The sequence below is a fragment of the Camelus bactrianus genome, chromosome 10 (genome assembly GCF_048773025.1).
Source record: "Camelus bactrianus isolate YW-2024 breed Bactrian camel chromosome 10, ASM4877302v1, whole genome shotgun sequence".
NCBI classification, from domain to species: Eukaryota; Metazoa; Chordata; class Mammalia; order Artiodactyla; family Camelidae; genus Camelus; species Camelus bactrianus.
In genome coordinates, this window is record NC_133548.1 from 37691919 (window position 1) to 37710964 (window position 19046).

At 48.1% G+C, this 19046-nt stretch overlaps 1 protein-coding gene across 5 annotated transcripts in view; it reads right to left on the reverse strand.

Annotated features, from left to right (window-relative positions):
• INSC (INSC spindle orientation adaptor protein) overlaps window positions 1-19046 on the reverse strand; it is a 122274-nt gene that overhangs the window by 16523 nt on the left and 86705 nt on the right. For all 5 annotated transcript variants that reach the window (XM_045523936.2, XM_045523935.2, XM_010964825.3 and 2 more), the window contains 2 exons: window positions 5334-5505; window positions 789-967 (listed from right to left, as the gene is read on the reverse strand). In XM_045523936.2, the coding sequence (XP_045379892.1) occupies window positions 789-967; window positions 5334-5505 (351 nt within the window). The remainder of the gene's footprint in view (window positions 1-788; window positions 968-5333; window positions 5506-19046) is intronic.

Sequence of the window (19046 nt, forward strand, 5' to 3'; positions counted from 1 at the left end):
GTGAGGCTGTGGCAGCTCTGACTGGGTGATGAGGCTGGAAGACACAGGTGGGGCTGGGGGGCCAGGATGCAGACAGGGGTGAACTGGGTTGGAGGTTGCGGGATCATCCAACACTGAGCTCAGGCACCTGGAGGAATTTTCAGAGAACTAAAACCCCCAGATCTGCCACCCCCACCTCTGGTAGGGAAATGGGAGGCTGAGCAGAGCAGAGATGGGACAGCATAGAATTCCACAACCTTAGAGCTCAAAGGCCCTTGAAAACCCCCTCACTCAATGGTTTCAAACACATTTAGTAGTAAAATCCTTTTTCTCCGAACAAAACTTTATGTGGAACTCAAATATACAAAAAAAAAAAAATTGAGACTGATACAGTGATTGAGACCCGAATCTAGGCTCTGCTCCAAGCCCATGTCATGGAGGCAGAAATAGAAAGAAACTCACTGCCAGTACAATATCAGACAATCAGGCACCCAGATGGCTGGACAGAGTCTAGGGATTTTCCCATGAGGCCTCTCTGACCCCCCAGGATGGACAGGTTTGGATGGAGATGGAGGAACCCCTGTAGTGGCTGGGATGGGCAAAGGGAGTGGGAAGTGGGCTCGTGCAGATGCTCCAAGGACAACAAGGCATGTTGAGAACATATTCCTTTTCCTTCAGATGAAACTCGACTACCAGGACTGACTGTGTGCTGCAGCCCATGCTGCCCCTCCCTGGAACCTCAGCCCTGGCCTCCTGCCCTCTGTCTTCATGGTGACAGGTTCTGGGCTGGTTCCTCCTGAGCTGCTCACCTGGTCCCGGGTGTAAGGCGTATCTACCCTCTGCTTGTCGCTGCAGGCCTCCAGAAGGACGCGGATGGCATTCAGCTGCAGGAGCATCTCACAGGCCATCGTGTCAAAGAAGGTGATGTTGGCAAGGGCCGCAGAGGCCAGCAGGAAGACTTCCCCGGACGAGGCCTCTTGGCACAGTTCTGGATGGTGAAGAGGAAGAAAACAACTTCACTGTCGAGTGCTTTCATGTCAGCTACCTCATCTGGTTCCCACAATAGCTCTGGGAGAAAATCTGGGCAGGCGTTATCATTCCCATTTTACAGATGAAGAAAGTAGTTACTGGAGAGGGAAGCTTATCTGTCTACAGAAGTAGCAGGGCTGGCATTTGAAGCCTGATGCGTGAGTCCTAATCACGCCTTCATCCAACAAGTATTTACTAAGTGAACACTGGGTTCCAGGCACCCTGGTGTTTTCAGATAGGCTGATGAACAAAAAAGATCAGGTTTTGTTTCTATTAAGCTCACATCCTAATAATGGGCAAAAGAAAATGAGCTTTTAAAAAGTCAATATAAATAACTGCAATTTCTAATAAATGTGAGGGTGAAAATAAACAGGTTCTAAGACAGAGAATAACTAGAGGCCCACTGGGTACATGAGGAAGTTCTCCCTGAAATGTGACTTTACAACTGAGACCTTAGGGGGAAAATGAAGCAATCATGGGGGTATTTGGGGGAAGAGCATATTCCAAGCCAAAGGAACAGCATGTACAAAGGCCCTGCGGCAGGAAAGAGCACCTAGTCCATGAGTGTCTCCAGTCATGTACACTAGACTGCTGCTGAATTTGCCTTGAGAAAGAAGCTGAAATTAAAACGTAAAGACTCTATCTCTTCAGCTGCCATCAGCAAAGCCTCAGGAGTTTCTTTTGGTCCCAGGATAAGTGTCAGCTCACTGCAGAAAATCCTACACCGAGCCCCTGAATGTCAGGCTCTTTCTCTCTGACCCAGTCCTAAGCACATTCCCCCACTCATCTTCTGTAATTGAATTGAGGGTCTTTAAGGAGAAGGGGACCACCCCCCACCCCTGCATCCCTCCCCCACCTAACACCTTCCTCCATGGGCTCCATATGACCTAGAATGGACTCCTGCCTCAGAGAAGACACAAAAGGGTTCATGATGCTGCCCACCCGTCCCAGTGGCCCTGACTTCTGACCCTCAGCTCCACCTTGACCATCAGTCAAAGTGCTTCCTGGGTTCAGGCCCCCTTCTACCAATAACAGCTCTATAAAAATACAGGAAGAGAAGCCACGCTTTAAGAAAATAGCCATAAGAGAGGAGGAAAGTTTCCAGGGCAGAGCTGAGCTATGCTCTATCCTGGTTTCTAGCTCTTGCTTCCAAAGAGTCTACTTCCAGGTTCTGATATTAAAATTGGCACCTCTTGGCACCTTCCAGTGATTGCAGTTTCTGGTCCCTACCTATAAAGGGACAGAAAATAGCCTTAGTTGAACCCCCTGCAGTGTGTCTTGCACTGTGCCATTTATTTCTGAGCATCTTTAGAGCAGCAGAGGGTCGCTCCATTTACCGACGTAGGAGCTGAGATCCAGAGAAGCTGGTAGCCAGAGCAGCGGCTGCACTGATGGAGTGTTTACTCCAGGTCGGGCACTGCTGTATATTCTTCATCTCATTAGGTCACTCCATCCTCACAACAACCCAACTGCTTATCAAATTTTATAGATGAAGGGACTGAGGATTCAAATGTTAAATGATTTTTCCCCAAATTGTGGCGCTGAGGAGTGATGGTAATCTGAGGGGCCTAGAATCAAATCCAGGTCCACCTAACTCCGAAGTCCTCATCCTTCCTACTCGCCAGGCTGCCTCTTGTCTCTAGGCCTCTTTGCCTCATCCCCAGGGATGCTCTTGCAGCTCTAGCTTCATTTCTATTAAAGGAGGAGGGCAATGCCTGCCTCTGGGCAGCGCTGCTCCCCACAGCCCAGGTGTGACCACTCCACTAAACAACCGAAAATCTTGATCTGGCCACTCCTGGGCTGGGCCAGCAGATTAGCCAAGGAATTAAGAACTCAATGATTTCCCCTTTTCCAATAACTGCCTTATCCTCTGACTTTGTGGGAACCACCAGGGTCAGCCAATCCCTTCCAGGCCACTTCCCCTGCATCCAGGGTATGGGAGTGAGACCACACAAACTGGCCCGCTTTTCTGCATGATTTCTTCTAAGTCCAAACACCTATTCTCATTCTTATGCAGTCACCATTGCTGCTGACACAGCAATTATTAACACCAGCAGCTAAGTGCCTTTTAATTTTGATGCACATTTATTTGAACTACAGTCTGAGTCACCTGGTGTGTGTTAGGAAGATTAAATTGAGGATTCCAGTGACTCATTTATAAATGTTTCCAGGGAATGGCAAGAAATTGGAGGACTATTTCCCACCAAAGAACAGAGCCCTGGCTTCCTGCCCAGAAGATATATCCCATCTGCTGACTCTCAGAGCAGACTCCACAATGTATCTTCATCACAGTGAAATAAATAGGGAGACTCCTCTTCTCCGGGCAGAAATACAGCCCAGGCAAAGAAGGAGGAATGGACACAGGACAATAATGAAAAGTCATTTGGAATACATACGTTTTGATTTATTGTTTGCAATCATTTATAAATTGGGAGATTTTCTATAAAACTTAGGATTTTTGTCTTTTTTTTTTAATTGGCCTTTCTTACATGGCAATAATCAACCGGAGTTTATCAGTGACTGCCCCTCTTTAGTCACTGCACATGTTTTTAAATTCAATATGTGGGGAGGAGAAGGTAAAGTTCAGTGGTAGAGCACGTGCTTAGCATGCACGAGGTCCTGGGTTCAATCCCTAGTACTTCCATTAAAAATAAATAAATATTGACACAACATTGTAAAATGATTATAACTCAATAAAAAATGTTTAAAAAGAAGAAAAAAAGAAATTACATTAATAAAAGAAGGAAAATAGAAAATAAATAAATATAAAAATATTTTTAATTAAAAAAATTTTTTAATAAATAAAAACCTAATTATCTCCTCCCCTCAAAAACAAAGACAAAAAAAGAAATAAAAATGTACAAAATAAGACAACTCAAAAATATTAAATAAATAAATTCAGTATAGGACTCAAGCCTCCTGATTCTCTTCTTCCTTCCCTTCAGCTCATGTGTGTTACCCGCCTGACTCTGGCGCGTGACTGAGCACGACACTCCTGGCAGAAGTGACCCCTAACACAGTTGTGTGGCCTTGAGAAGGCCCCTCAAGCCCTCTGGGCCTAGGCTTCTTCTCTTATAGAATGAATGGGCATTACACTTTATGGTCGCTTGAGTTCCCTCCAGCCAAGACTTTCCACAATGGGCTTCTGTGTTTTCTCAACTTTGATTAAGTGTGGATGTTGACAAGTTGATTTCTCCCAGCTTGGCCTGTGAGTGTCACGGCCCCAGGCACTAGAATTAGCCATAAAGTCAACTTAACTGAGTCCTCCTAGGTGCAAAGTACTTGCAGGTCTAAAAATTCTAGAGCTAGCATGACCCCTGAGGTCCGACCCCTTGCTTTGTCTGGTAGGAAAATTGCACGGTGGGCTTTGCAGTGTGACACAGCTTGTGAGCGGCAGCGTCTCACACAGGCCAGCACAGGGTTAGTGGTCAATAGCTATTTGCTGAATGGATGAATCAGAGACCAAAAACCAAGCCCAAGTGTTCGGACTGCAAGTCCACTGGTCTGTGCTGCCCCTAAATTTGTGCTATTCCAGATATTCCCAGCCCTAGGTTTGGTAACACCCAGTGTTAACCCTACATTTTCTGATGGAATCCATTTTCCTTCAGTTTCAATAAGATACAGATACAGAGACAGTGACAGAGATGGGGACCGAAGCAGAAATACAGACCATCACCAGCGCTTATAAAAGAGAGGATGTGATTTGTAAAACAAGTGTCCTGAGGACTGTCATCCAGATGAGCCCTTCCAGTTTCTGCAGTTTGGGGAGGGGAAACTGCAGGAAGAGTGTATTTTGTAATTCCGGGCTCTGCTTCTCCCCGCCGGAGCACACAAGTCGGAACAGGGGAATAGGATAGCCAAAGCTCTCAGGGCCCCCCAAAGCAAGGACAGTGGTGGGATTGCAGGCAGCCGGCCGTGTGAGTGGGCTTCTCTGTGGAGCCGCTTGCCCCCAGTCTTTGCTGCCACATTTGCTGGGCATAATAGACTGAGATTTCAGGAACAAAGCCCACCAGAGTCTCTCTGGCTAAGGATCTGGTCAAGGTCTCAACATTTGAGGCCCCACTCTTCCCTGGGGCTTGTCCTGGTCTCCTTGCTGAAAGGCCAATGAATCCCAACCTGACCTCAATTCAAGGAGACTTGACAACAGGGCTCTTTAAAGCCTGACTCTGACACTTCACAGCTGGGATTTCAGCTGGTGTGATTCCCATGCAGGAGGTATGTGGGGTGCAGTGAGTGGGGGGCAGGGAGACCCTCCTGTTCCTTCCTGAAGACCACTGTGACAAGGCCCCCTCACCCAGCATCCCCTCCCGCCCCAGACAACTCACTAACGAGAGCAGTCACGATCTCCTCCATGCTCTCCAGGAAGCTGCTGAGGTGCTGGGTGAAGGGCAGGTGTGGGGAGGTGACCTGGGCAACCACGGCTGCGGCCTCAGCCCGCGTGGCCTCCGAGTGGCTGTCGTCGGTCAGGATGTCGGCCAAGCACAGAACACCGTCCACCTGCAGATGGAGAGAGGGCACAGCCCTGTGTGTCCTGGAAGAGCGCATGCTCTTGACAGTCACGAGACAGACTCAGGCACCCTACACAGCCCAGTCTTGCATCCTCGGTGACTCTGGGGACTTACCCTTTGGCTCCAAAGAGATCAGTGACCTTCCATGGGCTTCTTAGAGAGCAGACGTCAGCTGGGCTTCCAGGGGCTAGGTCCTGTTCATCCACTAAGTGAACAGCAGTGGAAAGAGCAGGAACCTCACATCCTTAAGCTCCCATCCCAGCTCCCTCTCGCTTGCATTGGTCACTCGGCCTCTCTGAGTTTTTATTTCCTCATCTGCCAGCAAGGTGTTAGGATTTAAAGAGATGAAGCAAGTGATGCTAGATCCAGAAGAGAGGCTTAGCAAATGTTGGCTCCCTCCGCACCTCCTTGGGTTAGCAGCAAGCTGGGGTCCATGTGTTTCCTCCCTCCCGCTCCCCCACAGGAGGAGGGCTGCTTCCCCAGAGGCCTTGCTCTCTCCACCCCCCAGAGAGAAACAAATCCGGGCACATGAATGCCGGATAGACTTCAGCTTCCCAGTTCTGCCCCAGTCACACCTGCTTTTGGCATAACAGCTTCCGCTTATTGAGTGCCTAATACACGCTGGCTACCACCGTGCATATATTATTATACCATTAATCCTTATAACAGCCTTCTGAGGTCAGTGCTATTATATGCAGTGCACATGTTATTATACCATTAATCCTATAATAACCTTCTGAGGTCAGTGTTACTATTATCTTCAATTTACAGATGAAGAAACTGAGACACAGAAAGGTGCATTGACTTGCCCCAGATCACAGACTTCAAAGGTAGTTGGTTTGGGATTTGAACCCAAATGGTCTAGCATCAAAGCCCATGGTTCTGAAAAGGCATCACACTGTCTTCTGAGACTCGACACCTGAGCTCAGCCCCCAGCCTCCAGCAGGGGTGAGTAGGTGAGACTTGTTTAGAGAAAACGGGGCAGTAACTTGATAGGTGAGCTCACAGCTCCTCAGGTGCCCCAGGACACCCACCTGCCTGAGGGCCTGCCACCAAGGGCCACGGAGACCTTCCCTCCGTAGGGGTCAGAGGGGGAGGGGTGAGGCAGGAAAGGACCAGGGCGAGGTGAGGTGAGGAGAGGCCTGCGCTGCTGCTCCCACACCTGCCGCAGGCCCCAGGCTCCTGTCCCTACAGTTACCTCCTGCCACTCAGCTCCCCAGAGTCTGCATTTCGTTTGACTAATTACCCCCACTGAGTTCTGGGCCTCCCTTCAATGCTCTTGGGAGCTGTAAGGTCCATTAGCTGTGAAGGCCTTTAGCAATCTCAGACTCAAAAGAGACAAATGTGGAAACAGTAGCTCAGGGAACTGTCCGCAATAAAACTCACCTGGATGTACTTAATAAACGAGAGCAAACAGCAGCCAGGCAGTCCCGGCAGGACTGGGTTCGTGCCAGGTGTTTGAGTCACAGGCCCTTGGAGAGGGGCCCCACTTGGACTCAGGGAAGGAAGGAGGGGTGCTCTGGGCCTAGAAACAGGAAGCAGCCCCCTCATCACCAAACTAAGAAACCCCTTAGCCTCGTCTGGTTTGTTCCCTTCCTCTTTCCAGCACCATCCAAGGCTGCATCGAAGGAGCTCCGGGGTGTCTAATGGGGGGACGTCTCAGTCAGTCCAGCTCCCTAATCTCATCTTGGATGCTTATGGAGTTGCCTCCCACACCCAGTTGGGAATGCTGGTCAGATCCAAACTAGACCCAGACCTTCTCCCCAGCACCTGGTGGGAGATGGGCCTATCTGATCGCACTAGAGAGGCCAAGAAGTGGACAGTCCCCAACGGCCTGTGCCACCAGCCCAGACTGCCGCTCACCAAACCTACTCAGCACAATCTCCTGCCTCCTGAGCCAGGCCCTGAGCTGGAGCAGAGGGGCAGGGGCAAGTGACTCGTCCACAAATGGCCATTACACAACATGACTTCTGGTAAGGACACTCCATAGGGAGGCCTTCCAGAAGCCACCCTGACTTAACACTCACACCCCAGCTCAGGGAGGTGTCCATCCTTGGAACCCACACCCAAGCACTTCTGCTATCATGGCGGCATTTATCACCCTGAATGGCCCTGTTTCTCCAAGTGCATCTGTGGACCAGCAGCACCAAATTCACTACGAGTTTCTTCAAAGCACATTCCTGGGCCACACCCAGACCTATTCAGTTAGACTCTCTGGGGAGGCCTGGAATCTGCATTTTAACAAGGTCCGCACTGACTTTATGCACCAGAAATTTGGAGCAGCACCCCTGGGGTGTGATTCTCTGCTCCCGGGTTTATCTGTCTCTGCCTGCCATCCCCCTAGGGGCACTGTAAGTCTGGGGACCACAGCTTGTGCATGTAGTAGGCTTTCAATAAAGGGAGGATAAATGCAAGAGAGGAAAATTTGACCTAAAACTGAGGACAGTCTTTAGACAAGTCAGGGTAAAGAAATTGTACTGCAGATGCAGGAGATATTGTGACCAAAGGAAGAGGCAGCTTTGGAGCAACAGCCGGCTTGGAAACATGGATTCCACAGATTCCTGACCCCAGGCAAGTGACCCTGACCCCAGCCTGATGTGGACCCTGGTACCCTCTCTCCCAAGAGACAAGGATCTGTGGTGTCCTGTCAGTGCAACTGCCCACTGTCTGGCTTTCCTTCTAATTTGTTTTAGATGCTCCAGATCCCTTTAGGTAATTTATTAATTATGAAATACATCATCCCTTCAAAAGAGAATATATATGTAACAAATTTATATGGTATCAAAAATAATAAAATGAACACCTATATGTATGTGTGTGTGTGTGTGTGTGTGTGTGTGTGTGTGTGTGTACCCAACATCCGGAACTTCTAATATCTGGAATAAAATAAAACCATGAAGGTCATTCTTGATCTCATACCTCTGCTTTTTTCTGCTGAAGGAGCCACTACCCTGAATTTTGTGCTTATTATTCCCTTGTTAACCTTCGAGATTTATTGCATGTGCATATTGTTTAGTTTTATAAGGTTTTGAACTTGACATAAATGGAATCATACTGTGTATAGCAATTTGCTTTTTTCTCCAGTCAGCCTTATGTTTGGGAAACTCCTTTCTGTTGTTACATGTGGTTAAGGGCCATTTATCTTCACTGCTGTGTGGTGTTTCACTGTATAAATCGACTGTAATTCATGTATGTATTCTCCCTTTGACGGACATTTGAGTCGTTTCCCAGTTTTTGCTACAATATACGGCACAGCTATAAATATTCTTCTAAATGTCTTCTGGTGCACATGTGCTTGTTTCTCTCGGGTCCTCAATCTAGGAGTGGAATTACGGGCTCAGAGGGTCTGCACACCCTTAACTTTGCTGGTGTTGCCAAACTGTTCTGCAAAACAGTTACAGCAGTTTAGATTCCCACCAGCAATGTGTAAACTCACTTAACACCGTATTCTCGCCAATATTTGGTACTGTCATATTTAAAATCTTTGCCACTTTGATAGGTTTGTAAATTTTTATTTTAATAGGCATGGCTCCACTTACTATAATGAAGCTAAGAGTCTTTTTATATGTTTGGTTTTGCTTTGATTTGGTTTGATTTTTACCATTTGAATTGCCTCTTCTATGAGTTGCCTGTATGCATTTTGCTCATTTTTCTATTTGGTCGATAGTCACATGGGCCAATTTCCCAGGCCTTTGGCTCTGATGCCTCTGACTTGCCACTTAGCCTCCTGCCAACAAGCTGCCACCAGCCCAAGTTGAGCTCCATATTCATCACCATCTCAGCAACTCCAGCCCAGCCTGGCTCATCACAGCAGGAGCCTGAAGGGTCCCCCACCACTGGGTTCTGGGCGTCCCAGTGCCTGAACCAATTCCTGTAGCGTCAGAATACACACAAGATCTGCAGTCACACCCACCTGGGTCTGAATTCTGCCTCTGTATCTTACTACCTGGACAATTTTTGTACCTAATTTGAGGCTTTATTTGGGAATATAATGGGAATAAAAATACCAACCTCAGAGGATACTGAAATCTGGAATCAACTGAGAACATGCATGTTCAGTGTCTGCCACATGGTGGCACCATCATCCCACCTCATCCCCATCTGGTGGCTGCAGCCACCTCTCCTAGACTCCGGGGCCCTGAGTCTTAGTTCGCCTCAATTCTGCCTGCCCCAGCTTAGGTCTCCCAACTGAGCTTCTCTCCAGAGCTCCTTTCCGCAGGCTTCTCTAGGACTAAGACCCTATGGAGAACCTCAGCCTTTTGGGTTGGGGCCCCAAGTTTAGCCACTTGCTCGGCCAGCCTTGGATCATGCAGCCCAGAACTAGAAGTCCTAGAATGTCAGTGACTCCTGTTTTAATACCTGACCAGGAACAGTAAGATGAATAATGACAATTCCTCACAAGGAAACCAGCGGAGAGTCCCACCCATGCACCCCTGTATAGTTCAGCAAACATGTACTGAACACCTACATTGTGGGTGCTGAACTAGACAGACTGATGCAGAGATGGATCAGGAATAAATAAAGACAGACACATAGAGAAACAAACAAAAAAAAATGAAAGGGAGGGAGAGAGGGGAGGGGAGAGAGAGAGAGAGATCATACGCTTAAAAGGATGTGGAAACTTGCCTGGTGCAAAGCCCAGCCTCTCCAACCCTCTCTCACTCGGCTCTCTGGATCAACTCCCACTGCTGAGAACTCTTTCCCCTTCCTGGGCCTCCATGATACCCCACTCTGGGGCTCACCTTCTCTCCAGCTAACTGCTTTTTAGCCCCAGGTTTGGCCATCAGCCCACTCTGTACCACCTCAGTCAATAGCACCCAAACCCAAGTGGCCTCTATGACTCTGTGATGACCCCCTAACCCAGCCCTCCAGCCCGGACCTTTCCCAAGATCCACATCTACACTTCCAACGTGCTGCTGAGTCTCTGTGTTCAAGTCTAAAACTGATTTCCCTGGATATTTCACAGGCGTCAAGCCCAGGTCACTTACAGCTGAAGTGCTCACCTTCCCTGCCTCCCCTCCTCACTCCCTCTCAGACCCAGGTGAGAGGTCAGCTCCTCTGGGAACAGACACCTGCCTCCCCCAGACAGAGGGTCCTGGTCCTCCCAGCTGCCACACCACTCTGGTCCAACCACAACCTATATCTTGTTGGATCATCCTCATCAATTTACACACCTTTCCCTGCACTAGATTTGAGCTGCTCAGGGCAGCTCCTGTACAGAATCCTCTCTGGTCTCCAGCACCCAGCTGAGGCCTGACTCACAGAAGTTAACTTGTGGAGTGTGGGCCGAATGACGAGGAAATAGTGGTTCAGGGAGGGGAAGGGACTGCCCAGGCCATGAAGCAAGTTAACACCAGGGCTGGGACTCCCATCCTGGCCTCCCCTCTCCTGGCCCTGTGCCCCCTCTCTGGGGCCCTTGGAAAGGGCAGTGAAGGGAGAAGCTGGGGAGAGGGCCAGGGCAGTGGGGGCTGCTGAGCTCAGTTAATACAGTGAGCCCAGGAGTAGCCCAGCCCGAGGCCAGCTTCCTCAAACACTCGTCCCTTCTCCGGAGAGTCTCCCTCCCTAAACACCCACTTCTCATCTTCAGTCACAAACTTAATGATGCCAAGAGAACAATCTCATCAAAGCACTTTCACATCCCTGAAGAAACTGCTGCTGGAAGCACTTAGAGGTAATTAGCTTTTACACAGAGCGGGATGGGCCTGGGCCTGAGGACAAGCTTTCCTCACAGAGGGCATTCGAGGGGTGGGTGGTGAGGCTGGCCTGGCCTGGTCACTACCTGGGCTGCAGGACTGATGCACCCAGAATCGGGACACAGGGAGCTGATGCATGCTGAGATTCTGCTCAAGGAGTGGGAGAAGGGGTGTGGAAGCCACGCAGCTGAGGAGCCCAGGCGTACTGTAAATCCTGTAAACATCACATCACATTTATGAGCAATGTCCTCCTACTGATTTCTGGAAAAGCATCAATGGTGGTTTTTATGTGACTATCTCAGGGACACAGGCTAGTACACAAAGGCCACCCTATATCACTGGTGCTGGTCAGCTACTTCCTAATTCCTTTTTGCATGTTCAGTCTCTAGGGAAAGGCAGAGGAGCTGGTTGCCGGGTTGTTTAACGGGTAAGCAGAATCCTGCAAATGCAGTGGTAACTCCGCCACGGGGAGGGAGCATGACCTAAAGACCTTCAAATTACCTTCTTCACCTTTCTGGCCACTTGGACCCCAAGAGTCTGCAGGGAAAAAAAAAAGACAAGTGGGACCACAAAGCAATTGAAATCCTTCTCATGGGTCAAGGCAGGACGGATCTGTTTGCCCAGGGTACAGCCAGAGGGACAATTCAATCACAGTCAGAGAAGGAAGCAAGGGTCACGCCCAAGGAAGCAGAGACAAGTGTGGGTCAAGGGACAGGGCAAAGCATTTGGTGGAAAAATGAACCCCTGGGCCAGAGCAGGACCCGAATGTGGGGTGTAATCTAGATCAGGGCAAGGTTCAGGACAAAGTCTGCGAACACCGTAAGGGTTAAAGGCTCACTCTATAGAGTGACAGATTTGTTTTAAGGAGTGGTGGCAGAGCTGAGCACTCAGTAGAAAGCTACAGAAGGTGACGCAGGCCTGCAGGAGGGTAGAGTTCTCATCCTCCCAAGTGAATGTGTCTCAGACCCCACTCAACCTCTTCTGCTTTTTCAAACAAGAATCTCTGATGAAAAGCCAAGTGCCAAAATAGACAAATAGAAATCTTACTGTGTAATAGGGAATGGAACAATGCATGGAAGGAATTATATAACCAGTCTGACAGCCAACTCAGTGACGAAGAAAGAGATGCTTTACTGAGGTGGAAAGAAATCAATGATTAAGTCACTTAAGAATATAAATAGAAAATAATTTCCCTGTCAAGTGGGTGATTTTCCTTAAAGCAAATTGTTTTAAAAAAAATGCTCTGGAGGCATTTGGTGGTGGAAGGAGTGGCATTTGTGAGAAGGTATGGAAAGACCACTAAGAGAAAGTTCCTCTCCCTTTGGGTTGGGGCTCCTAGGCATGTGCTGATGTGAAGATACCAAGTTTTCCGCAAAGCCCTCCTGGCACAGCTGGGATCTGAACTGTATCAAAGTGCTTCTAGATCCGTCGTTATTTGCCTAGTTCTCAGATGATTAGGATCATATGGAAACGTTTTAAAATACTGATGCCCAGGCTTCACCACCAGAAATTCTGATTTAATTGCTCTGGGGTGGAGTATTCGCATCAAGATTTTTAGAGACTCCTCAGGTAACTCTAATGAAGATCCTCAGTTAAGCACCACTCTTCTAGAGGTGCCTGTGGTACAGTGGAAGTCGCAAAAACTTAGGAGTGAAAAAACCTGGGCTCACAATTCAGCTGTGCTACTTGCTGACTTGGGGAAATGAGCAAGTTACTCGTCTTCTCTAAGTCTCAGTATTCTAATCCTTAAAATGATAATATCACACTTAAAGAAGGTATACATCATACACACACGCACGCGTGCGTGCGCGTGCACACACCACACACACAATGGAATACTACTCAGCCATAAAAAAGAATAATGAAAAATTATTATTATTAAAAAAAATAAAGAAATAATGCCATTTGCAGCAACAGAGATGGACCTAGAGGTGATCATACTAAGCGAAGTAAGTCACACAGAGAAAGACAACTATCATATGATATCATTTATATGTGGAATCTAAAAAAATGACACAAATGAACTTATTTATAAAACAGACACATAATCACAGACATAGAAAACAAACTTATGGTTACCAAAGAGGGAAGTGGGGGAGGGATAAATTGGGAGTTTAGGATTAGTAGATACAAACTACTATACATAAAACAGATAAACAAGGATCTGCTGCATAGCATGGGTTATTATATTCAATAACTTGTAATAACCTATAATGAAAAAGAATATATCTGAATTACTATGCAGTACACCAGAAACTAATACAAAATTGTAAATAAACTACACTTCAATTTTAAAAATGGTAATATCACACTTAATGAAATATCAAAAGCATCCTCCCTGAAATCAGTAACAAGACAGAGATAGCCATTATCATTACTCCAATTTAACATTTTACAGTGGCCCTAGCCAATGCAATTAGACAAGAAAGAAAAAGAAATCAAAAGGTATAATGATTGCAAAAGAGGAAGTAAAACTGTCATAATTTATAGATGACATGATTGTGTGCATGTGTACAAAATCCAAATCTGTATAAAATCCAGAAGAATCTACATACCATTAAAATTAATAAATGAATTTAGCAAGATCATTAGATACAATGTTCAAAATTGTATCTTCTATGTATTTGCAACAATTAGAAAATAAAAAATTTTAATAAGTTACATTAGCATAAGAACATACCTAGAAATAATCTAAAAAAAGATGTGCAAGATGTCAACATTAAAAACTCAAAACATCACTGAGAGAAATTAAAGGCAGTCTGTATACATAGAATACAAACTTGTGGTTGCCAGGGGGACGGGGAGTGGGAAGGGACTGGGATTTCAAAATGTAGAATAGATAAACAAGATCATACTGTGTAGCACAGGGAAATATATACAGGATCTTGTGGTGGCTCACAGCAAAAGAGAACGTGACAATGAATGTATGTATGTTCATGTATAACTGAAAAATTGTGCTCTACACTGGAATTTGACACAACATTGTAAAATGACTATAACTCAATTAAAAAAAAAAGCAAAAGGCAGTCTATATAAGTAGAGAGGTATACTACATTTATCAATTGGAACTCCCTATATTGTTTAAGATGTCAATTATCCAAAAATTTATTTACAAATTAAAAAAAAACCCAGTCAAAATCTCAGCAGGTTGAGTTTAAAAAGCTGATTCTAACTTATATATAGAAATGCAAAGAGTTTAAAATTACGAAGATAATCTCAAACAAGAACAAAATTGGAGGACTTATACTACCAAATATTAAAATTTATTATAGACTTTTAAATATATTAGATGGGACTCAGCCACGTGCCTTATTGTCACAAGAATGGACAAAACGACTAACTGAACAGAAAAATAGTCCAGAAACAGACTCACAGATGTAATAACGGCTTCGCTTTAACTCAGTGGTGAAAAGATGACCTTTTTGATACATGGTGTTGGCTCAGCTGAATTCATATGGAAAAACACTGAAACTTGAACACTAATACAAAATTAATTTGAAACAGATCATTAACCTCAATGTGAAAGGTAAAACAGTAAAGCTCCTAGAAGAAAATATAGGAGAATTTCTTCATGATTCTGGGGAAAACAACCCTTTCTTAAATGGACACAGGAACATTAACTATGAAAAAAAAGATCAACAAATTGGGCTTGATCAGTTAATTTCTGTCAATCAGAAGACACCATTAGGAGAATGAAAAAGCAAACCACAGTCTGAGAATATATGTCCTCAATACGTAACCTGACAAAGGGTTTGTATGAAAAATATATATTTTTTTTAAGTTTATAAGTCAATAAGAAAAAAGACAAAGCTCATTTTTTCTAAAGGGCAAAAGTCTCAAACAGACATTTCACAGAAGAAGACAATAAGGATATGGAAACACGCTCAGAACTTCTACTTATCAGGAAGATGAAAAATGAAGCCATCATGAGAGAGCACGCTGTGCCCAAGCAGGCCACCAGCAGGGCGCTGCGCGTTTAGCCATCACAGACTTCACACTAATCATTTGTACTTTAAAAGTAGCCCAAGGGAGAATGAAACATGGCTTCGGAAACTGCGTGTTCATTATCTCTGTGTGTGTCTTTCCATCTCCCCTCCCTCTCTTCCGCTCTCTCACCGCTCTTCCCTCTCCCTGTCTCTGTGTCTGCATGTGGGACCAGGGGACCCACCCCTTGCTGTCAGGGGTGGCGGATGCTGGGTCCTGCTCTGTGCTTTGAGGGCTGGCCTGCTCCCTGCTGCTGGTGCTAGGCTGTTCCCAGGAAGCCGACCCTCCCTAATTTAATTCTGCCCCCAAAGCCGCACATTCTGTCTTCCCTCAGTCTCCTCACTGTCTCCCCTCCCTGCTACAGCAATTTCCTTTCCCTGCTGGTCTCAAAACTAACACTTGCCCCACTCGAGAAGCCAAGGGGAAGCCAGTGCGGAAGCGCAGGCCCCACCTCTGCACCAGTCTGGTGCCCTGAGCAACCCTGGCTTCCCTGTGGTACAGCCTCCCTCCTCCCCAGTACAAGCATCACGTTCACATCTGACTGCTTATTTATTTCCTGTTCTCACTAGATCACTTGGGGGTGCAGCCAGGAGATGCACTTTTACCAATGTTTTACCCCACAGAGCTTACTGCCCCTCACCCCACACACACACACAGAGTTCTCAACCACAGGCCTCCGTCTATGAACTCACAGGGAGGGAGGGGTGCCCAGCTCTCTTCTGACAACACACACCAACCACCCCAGAGAAGAGGCACCAGAATTCCCGGCCCAGCCAGCACAACACTTTCCAACTTTTGTCCATCACTTTCATCTTCCAAAATCACTTCGTATGACGCACGATACCAGCAGAACAGAGACTCCACCCACCAAAGGAGAAAACCCAGGTTTATAGGGGTTAGGAATCTCCCTCGTGATTCCCCAGCCAACCAGCAGCAAAAGAGGAGCTGGCCCCAGGTTCTGTCCACGGTTGCCCAACCTGGGGACAAGTTCTGCTTGGGGACCTAAGAACTTGGGCTCAGAGCTTTAGGAGGGAGAGGAAAGGGGGAGAGGGGTGGGGACAGAACAAGTTTCTAGGACCACATGGTGCAAAAGGGGGCTCAGGGTAAATCCCACATAGAGATTTTTAGCCATTCCGCCCTTGCTGAGGGGCCCTACAGTGTCTTCGCTCCCCCACTCCCAACCCACGCTGGGCCTGGAACTGCTCACAGGCTGTATCTGAGTGAAGTCAGGCAGCCTGCCCTCTGGGCTCAGCCTTGCTGGGAACAGTGGGAACGTGGGTGTGCAGGTGACTCCGCCTCTCTGGGCCTCTGTCCTCTCATCTGCAATGGGGGAGGAGGCACCAGCACTCTTCCGACTGTATTTATTCATTCACGCAGCAGAGTTGTTCATCTGTGCGTGCAAGCCGCTTCCCTGATGGGCCCGGGGTGGGTGAGATAGTGCCTGCTGGTGGGGAAGCTTAGACAGAGCTCTGGGGTCAAGAGCGAAGATCATGCTCCCAGAGCTGCACCAAGTACCTGGGGAGCACCAAGGGGGAGGAGGGCCATCAGGAAGGCCGCCCGGAGACTGGGCACTGACAGATGTCAGCGGTGCTGGGGAAACACTTGGCTGGGACAGCCCAGCTTGGGCAGGTGCCGCAGGGCAAGGAAGCCCAGGGGACGGATAGTGGAGGAATCTGAGGGGAAGGGGAAAATAACTGACACTCATGGCACATTGACTCATTTTGTCCCCATAATCTGCAAGGCAGGAATTATCACTTCACTACTCATAGGATGGCACCAGGGCTCAGAGGGGTGCACGGTCAACCCATAGTAAGTGGTGAAGCCAGACATCAAACCAGGTCCGTGTACCAGAGGGGAAACGTGCCAGAGGTGGCTTGCTCAGAGGGCACCTCCAGTGCCAGGCTTGGGGGTTGGATTTTGTCCAGTGAGAACTGGGGATGCTTAGAAGGGGTCCTGTTCCAGGAAGGCAGAGGACAAATTCACAGTCAAATCCTGGAAGTTGAAAACATACTAGATTACAAGATGTATCCACAGCCTCCTCCTGGAGGAAGCTGCTGAGTAGAAAGAACATTCTGTTTCCTTAAATTTGCAAAGCACGACCCACACAGGACATAGCCTGGCCCTGACCTCTGGTTTGGTGCGAAGCCTTCCAGTTTTGCAAGCTCCAGGAGACAGCCCCAGGCAGGGCGGCAGGGTTGCAGTTTCAGCTTTTTCCCACCAGACGGCGCTGTCGCACGGCGCACAGGTACACGCCGAGGACCCGCTGAGCTGAGCCTTTGCCGCCCGCTGCTTTCAGAGCACAGGCTTCCTGATACTTTCTCCAAACTCCAGTTTGGAGTGGGGCGCAGCCCCCAAGCCAGCAGGGCCTTCCTTCAGTCTGGACAATACTGGCCCACAATATCTGCGTGAATCTCGCTGGGAGAGGCAGGGGGAACTGCGCAGTGTTCCTAATTCTGTTCTGCCCATTCACGCCTTGGCCTCCTTCAAGTTCCCCCACCCTCCCCAGGGCCTCTCTGCACAGTCCTCCCATCCAGGAGGTTGAAGGCAGGCGCCTGGGGGCGTGAGGACTGGAGGAAGCTGATATGTCGAGGTGGGTTGAGCCCCAGAGAGGGGTGAGGGGACATCTGGATCTTCATTCAGAGGCATTTTCTCTCTCCATTTCTCTACAAGCTGCTCCCAGGTAAAGACAGGGCTTCAAGTCAAATTAAGCAAGAGCTCTCGCCTGGCATCCAGATCCCCTCTCTCCCCACCCAGCCTCACTAACATATTAGAACTGACTCCATGAATACAAAGTAGCTGCCTCACCCTGGGGTCTGTACACGACCGTCTCTTTCCCCTAATGGGGTGGGAGTTGGGGGTGGCAAATGGAACCTATGGCTGGGAGCAAAAATGAGGCTTTCAGCCCCAGGCTCTGCCTCTGCCAGCATCTCTACGCCTTCCATCCTCAACCTCCCCCTCTATAAAATGGGCATAACCATCTCTCCCTGCCTTCCTTGCAAAATGATTGTGTGACTCAAACGAGCAAAAGGATGAGAAAAACTGGTTAACCTTTTCCACAGATATACTTATTTCTGACCATCTGCAGCCTTACAGGCTGCAGGTAGGGGAGAGAAACTTCTGTAAAGCAACCACTAGAGACACAGAGCCTCCCCCTCCGCACACTCCACCCCCACCCTCCACTCCCAGCACTCTGCTCCCTCCTGCCCGGAGTCTCTGGTTTCCCACCTCCCCTGAGATGTCAGGACATCTCAACCCCAAGGAGCTGCCCCAGGAAACAGGGGTGGGGTGAAGGAGCTGCATGGAGACAGGCAGCAGTTTCCCATCCCCCACCACAGATGATTTTCTTCTCAGACTTGAAGCTGAGCCCTCCTCTCCTCCCTTACTCATCTCTAATTTCTCCAATGATTTTCATTAAACGCTTCTCGTCTCCAACACAGGATGAACTCCTTATTTGAAAAAAATGAAATCAGAGGGAGGGGGTGGGAATAAAAGGAAACTTTTGAAAGCCAGACTGTCTCTGGTTTCAAGGCTAGAAAAGGAAGAGGCAGTTACTAGAACCTTCTTGGAGTTCTCTGAGGCTGTCTGAGCATAGGGCTTGGAACGTCCCCACCCCTTATGGGCCTAGACTCCAGGTTCCTGCCCCACATCCCCAGCCCCTCACCTGGACCACAGTCCCTGGTCCAGCTCTAGTCCCCAGTTGCCTCCAACTCCATCCTGGCCCCTTGCCCTGTCCAAACCCAGCCACAGTGCCCTGACCCTCCCACTAGCCACTCAGAACTCCTGAACTCAGACAGGGCTGTTGCAAAATCCCAGGATGCTTTTTGGGAGTATCGCAGAGTTTCCCCCAGATCAA